Below are 6,202 nucleotides of genomic sequence, written 5' to 3'. Positions count from 1 at the left end.
CCCGCGATAGCTCTTGCCGTCGTTGTCGGTTTTCAGCGACTGCTCCATCGGGAGGGGAAAACTATATGATCTGTATTTGGTATTCTGCAATAAATAGTCGTCGGGGGAAGCTTCCAGGGTGGCCCGAAGTCGAGTGAGTAACTTCCTTCGCCTCGCAACCAAAAAGAACCACGCCGTTGGCTAGGGCCAACGGTGGTTTCCAAGTCAGTTAGGCTCGTACCGCCACGCAGTCCGGACTCACCGGGTCGCTCCCGGATTTCACGGTCTTCCCCTGACGACGTGTCGGAAACATTGGCCAGTGTTTTCTCTCAATATCCAGGGGTGTGTGACAGTATTTGGTGTCAGAAGTGATTCTATCGAACTAACTCAACGCTCGACGCCCGAAGCACTGGACCGTCCTTAGTACGCATCAGGCCTGTGTCTTCGAGAACACGCTGATCCCCTCGGTAAGGTGCCATGGCTTACCGAGAACGCTCTCCCTCGGACGACGAAGAGTCCAAAAAGTCGAAATCCTTTTCCGACATACAAGGAATGCCGTGTCGAAAGAAGGTCGAAATATCGGCTGACGCCGAAATAAAGATGTATCCTCTGGAAGAAGAATTCGCGGACTTAAATTTCGAGTACCGACATCTGACCTCGAAGCTTCGCGTTTATCGGGACAAAATCGATCGGATATATGATACGGCAGCGCAGAAGAAAGAGTTGAGCTCGAAGGTCCTAGCCTTCATGGCTGCGCTTGAGCCGTTGAAATCCCGTCTCACTAACATCACAAACCGGCGAGCGGTGGTCGCATCTAAACTGATGAAAGAAGTATCAGTGGAAGAAGAGGTGAACGATGAAGAAATAATGGATACAACTCTCGTTTTCTTGCAGGAGCTTTATGCCTTCGTCCAAACTGTGGAAATAGAAGATCAAGCGGTCGCGCAAGAGGAAGTGTTGGCACCGGAAGAACAGACTCCCGCGACTCCTGTCGATTTCGACCGTTTACGGTCCACAAGTTTGTATCACCAACATACGGCGACACCGTCGGTGATGCATGATTGGGCAGTGATAAATCCTGGTAGCGTATCGCAGCTCTTTGAAGACCCCTCGCAAGCTGCTCCGGCTATCGCGATGGCATCACCGGCTATCGAAACGTTCGGAACGGATCCTAACATTCTCGGTTCGGAAGGCCAAGGAGAACATCCCCTGAACTCGCAGGATGCTCCCATCTACTCAGTACCTGTTCCTGAACAGGCAAGTCCGGGCCCCGAGACGGGAGAAGCCGCAGAACGTGATGCCAGTCCGAAGTTGGAGGTACCGATTCTACATTCTCTGGGCGAGAAGGTCAGCAACCAGACCTTGAGTTTGACACCAGACTCGAACTCGAACGCTCATCATGCCAACAACAAAATGCATCCCAGCTTCGCAAAATCCGTCAGGCTGCCGAGATTCAGTGGCGACCCCAAATGCTACAAAGAATTCGCAGATCTGTTCACCACATTCGTTGATTCAAAGGATGACTCGCCCCTCGAAAAGTTCTGGATTCTAAGGAATTCCCTCTCGGGAAATGCGCTGGACAAGATTCGTCATTTGAATATGACGGTGGAAAATTACGAGACAGCCAAGAACCGGCTCCAGGAAGAGTTCGGCGAACCGCGTCTAGCGGTAAAAAGCCACCTGGACGAACTCGATCGCCTGACGTTACCAGGCAGCATCAAGATGAAAAAATTCGCACAATTCGTGAACAACATTTCCCAGCACGTCCTTGCTCTGTTATCGCTAGGTAAGTCGTATGAGAACTTGACAACGATGGCAGAGCCCAAGATCATAAGATGCATTCCGGAAGAGATTCGATTCAGGTACACAAAACATTACGAGAAACACTAAGTAAAAACAACTCCAACACGACACCTCTGGAAGCACTTTTGTCCTTCCTAGAAACAGAAGTGAAAATGAGGACTCTTTCTGGAACAGCGGAAAACAACGGCTCCAAGCCGAGTCGAGAACAAGGTCGCCCGAATAGGTGGGGAAACAAACCATCATGGAAGTCAAACTCCAACGAACAAGGCGCTATAAGCCACAAACAGTCTTCTTTCGCTTTCTTGTCTACAAAACACACCTCACCATCAACAAATCGCAATACGGTCTGTGTTTTTTGCGAAGAAAGCCATCCTTCTTTCAAATGCCCAACTCCGTTAACCTACGAGGAACGAATGGACAAATTAAACAAGGCGAAAGCTTGCTATAAGTGTTTGAAACTAAATCACGAGGCGCGAAACTGTCGAAATGGTCCGAGACACAAGTGCAGACTCTGTGGGAAAAACCATTACGCTGTGATTTGTAAGAAGGCACAGGCGGATCTAAACGCCGTACAATCGACGCAGTCGTCAGCAAACGTGGCTTCATCTATCGTTAATGACACGATTCTCTTGAGGACGGCTTTCGTATGGGCGGAGTTGGCAAACCGTCGAAAACTCTGCCGAGTTCTACTAGATCCTGGATCTCAGAATTCATATATCTCTTCCTCACTTTTGGACGAACTGGAGTCAGTCCCACCGGATTCGGTCAATATGTCTATAGCAACCCTCGGCGGACAAATCTCGGACTTACGACCTTACAACATCCACGGACTGATGCTTCGGAGCAGGTTTGATAACAATAAAGCTGTCGAAATTTGTGGTCTGGAATCAGAGACTGTGACGGCGTCAGATCTGCCAATTATATCGGAAACATGGAACTTGAACCCAATCGCGGATCATATCGAGGGAAATCTTCCTCGTTCTATTGAAATGCTTATCGGTGCTGACCATTTGGCGCAAATCGACCTTGATTCGCAGCGTTCCTTCGGTGACATACTCGCGACCAACACCATTTTCGGTTGGGTATTCTGTGGCCCTGAATCAAAGGGTACCTCGCTATTGAGCTCGGTCTTGTATGGCAAAGTAGACCAACTTCAACCAGCAACAATACTGTCGCGACCTGCGGAAAGCTCGCCGAATATTGTTTTGACTGGGGTCAAGCCTCGGGCGATCTCCGACGAACAGCACATAACGGTCATGGATTTGCAAATGCTCTGGAAATCCGAAAGTCTAGGACTGGATGATAAAACTCAAGAAGAAGAGAAAGATACCTTGAACGAGGCTCTCATTGAGCACTTCAAGGAGACCATCAAACGGGATCCTGACGGACGCTACATCGTGTCGAGCTTCTTGAAAAAGCTATCCAAAAAGCCCACTGAGCTCAAGGCGGTGGACGATGAAGTAGCGAATTATTTAGCCCACGATTTCATTGAACGAGCTTCACCTAGAAAGCCGGATCAGATGGCGCATTATTTGCCCATACAAGCAGTGTTCAAAACTAGCCCGGCGGCTCCATTGGGCCTGAAAACCAGACTCGTTAAAGACGCCAGCGCGCGGAAAGTCAATGAAGCGGGCCTGAACGACATACTACACGTCGGTCCCTTTCTTTTGCCAAATCTCCTCAAAGTGTACATCAAATTCCGTCGATACAAATACACTTTAACGGCGGATATAGAAAAGGCCTTTCTACAATTTAAGGTGGCCGAGGCCCATCGCACGTTCCTCCGGTTTTTCTGGCCGCTCGGAATTAGCACAAACCCTCAAGCAAAAATCGTAGAATTTTGGGCTACTAGATTGGACTTCGGTCTCGTATGCTCTCCTTTTATTCACTGCCAGGGTATCAGACACCACTTGGAGCAAGCTGCGAGAAGTCGTCCAAAGGACAAAGAGTTCATCCGAGAAATTCTTGAGACCTTCTATATGGATGATTGTGTATTCGGTTCGGACTCTTTCCAGGACGCTCAATCGAAAATTCGGGTACTCTTCGAGGTGTTCCAAGATGGGCATTTCCCTCTAAAAAAGTGGCAAACGAACTGTGAGTCTCTGGGCGACTTCATTCAAAAAATTTCGCCTGTGGAGGCCCCGGAAGTGAAAGCGGGAAAAGCAGATGCCAAATTTTTGGGCATATGCTGGAATCAAGAAACGGATAAAATTCACGTTTCCGTTAAAGGGGCTTTATCGGAACTCAGTTCGGGAGTCCCATCTAAACGAAGACTTCTAAGAGGAATACCTCAAATATTTGATCCTCTCCGCATTTTGAGCCCAAGCATCATAGCCGCAAAAGTTTTGTTACAACAATTGTGGAAAACAAAATTGGATTGGGATTCACCGTTGACCGGGACTTGTCTGGAGGCTTACAATAATTTCCTATCCAATCTTCACAAAATAGAGGGGATCGCTTTGGATAGACACTACACGCTGGGCTCTGAGCCGAATCGAATGGAACTGCATATATTTGATTTGATTTGATTGTTTATTGACCTTCCCTAGCTATGTTCAAATCTCGAACATAGAGAGAGACCCTAATATATAGGGGCGATGGCTCAGCTGGTCGTTGGCGGATGCGGCTTCGCGATTTGTCCGTCGGGATTGTCGATATTCCTCTTTTCCCACTCTTCCAACATTACTTTTGTGTCGGAAATCATCTTCGGGGTGCTTTCTTCGTGTAGGCCCAGTCTTTTCCGTATTATACACTCAGCATCCGGGGGGTCTTCGCATTCGAGGATCACATGCTCCTGGGTCTCCTCTTCTCTCCCGCACCTCAGGCAGGTCGCTCCGATGTTTTTGAAACGAGACCTAAATTTTCTAGTCTGTAAACATCCCGCTCTAGCATTCGCGAGAAGGCGACTGCCTCTCGTATTGTCATAGATGTGCTCGATATTTCCTCGCACCGTTTTATAAGTCCTGTACCGTTCAAGGGTTCTCTTCTCGGACATCCCTTCGACCCAATCTTGGTCAAGTTTGTTTTTGATGGTTTCGTTAACGTATTTTTTGTATACACCGAGACTCACTCTTAGAGTTGACCTTGGTATTTCCCGGATGCTCTGACATCCGAATTTCTTCTTCAACTCGAGACTTCTCTTTTGAAGTTTGGTGGGTATACTCGCAATCTTCATCATTGTCTGGATTGCCTTTGGCCACCTCGTCTCGCTCATCTCATTGATTCTAGCCTGATATATTAGCTTACTCTTTGCTTCTCTGGCTTCGAACGTGGACCATCCCAGCTCTCCGTCTATAAATTCTATGGCGGTGTTCGCATTGGGTTCCCCCAGGGCCCATCTTCCAGCCTCCCGTTGTAGGGTTTCGAGTCTCCGCCGCAGTTTCGCGGACATGGTGGTTACCGAGTTGGCATATGTCAATCCAGGTACCGCCGTGCTCTTCCACTGGATCTTAGTCACCTCAAATCTGTTAATCTCCAGAGTGATTTGGCGTGCATCTGTCGCAGAACTTTTTCTGCTTTCGATTCCCAGACCTTCTCTTGCTCCTCCAGGTAGTTTTTCCCATCACAGAGAGTGATGCCTAAGTACTTGTAGGAGTTGAGAGTAGGTAGCGCCCGGCTTTGGACTTCGAATTCCTTTTCTGAGTCTCTACATGGCGCATATTCTATAATGGCACTCTTGCTAGGATTGAATTGGAGACTCATCTGGTCCCCAAAACTCGATACTACCTCTAGTAATGTGACCATGCCTTTTCGGGTCTGTGAGATGAGTACCAAGTCGTCAGCGAATTATAGTCCACTTATCGAGAGATGTCTTTCTCGCTCAGTGTCGAACAATTTTCCTGGCAATCTGACCTTAAATCCGATTCCTGTTTGCTGTAGCTTCGATTCGAGCTCTGATATGTACAGGATGAATAGGATGGGACTCAACGGGCAACCCTGTCGGAGTCCAATCTCCGTTCGTATGGTTTTGGATTTGTGGCCATTATAATGGAGTGCTACTCTGTTATCGGTGTATAGAAGTTTGAGTAGTTCTATGATAGGTTCTGGCATGCCTTTCTTCTCCAGAACCTCCCAGAGTCGTGCCCCTGTCAATTTCGATCGTAGGCACGGGTGCAGTCCAAGAAGCAGGTTATTCAGGCCTGCCTTCTCCTGCCTAGCAATTTCGATGGCAGAAGTCAAGATAAAAATGCAATCTTCTCCTCTTACTGTCTTTTCTGAAGCCATATTGCATTTCACCGATTACTTCCGATTTGTTCCATCCAATCCTGGATTTCTCGGCATAGTATTCGCGCGAATAGCCTGTACAATATCGGTGATATTGTGAGTGGCCGATACGTTTTGAGCATCCCTTTTTTCGAGGTGCTCTTCATGAGGAGTGACACCCGTCCTAAGCGCCAGTCCTCTGGGATCGGCCGGGCTC

General features: G+C 48.2%; 1 protein-coding gene and 1 pseudogene across 1 annotated transcript; one reads left to right on the top strand and one right to left on the bottom strand.

Moving 5' to 3' along the window:
* Positions 1–2,552: 2,552 nt before the first annotated feature.
* On the top strand, positions 2,553–4,310 carry LOC100903446 (uncharacterized). Its single transcript, XM_003738709.1, has one exon. It carries the CDS (start codon positions 2,553–2,555, stop codon positions 4,308–4,310), a length of 1,758 nt encoding a protein of 585 aa, XP_003738757.1.
* Positions 4,311–4,384: 74 nt separating this feature from the next.
* LOC108865119 (uncharacterized) lies at positions 4,385–6,006 on the bottom strand (annotated as a pseudogene).
* Between the last annotated feature and the right edge of the window lie 196 nt (positions 6,007–6,202).

Source organism: Galendromus occidentalis, unplaced genomic scaffold (genome assembly GCF_000255335.2).
Source record: "Galendromus occidentalis unplaced genomic scaffold, Mocc_1.1 scf7180000076299, whole genome shotgun sequence".
Lineage (NCBI taxonomy): Eukaryota > Metazoa > Arthropoda > Arachnida > Mesostigmata > Phytoseiidae > Galendromus > Galendromus occidentalis.
The sequence above is the reverse complement of the archived record's forward strand: the minus strand, read 5'-3'. Positions and strand labels throughout refer to the sequence as shown.

Excerpts from the sequence above, each read along its gene's own strand:
- LOC100903446 (XM_003738709.1), top strand. The coding sequence starts at position 2,553 with ATGTCTATAGCAACCCTCGGCGGACAAATCTCGGACTTACGACCTTAC.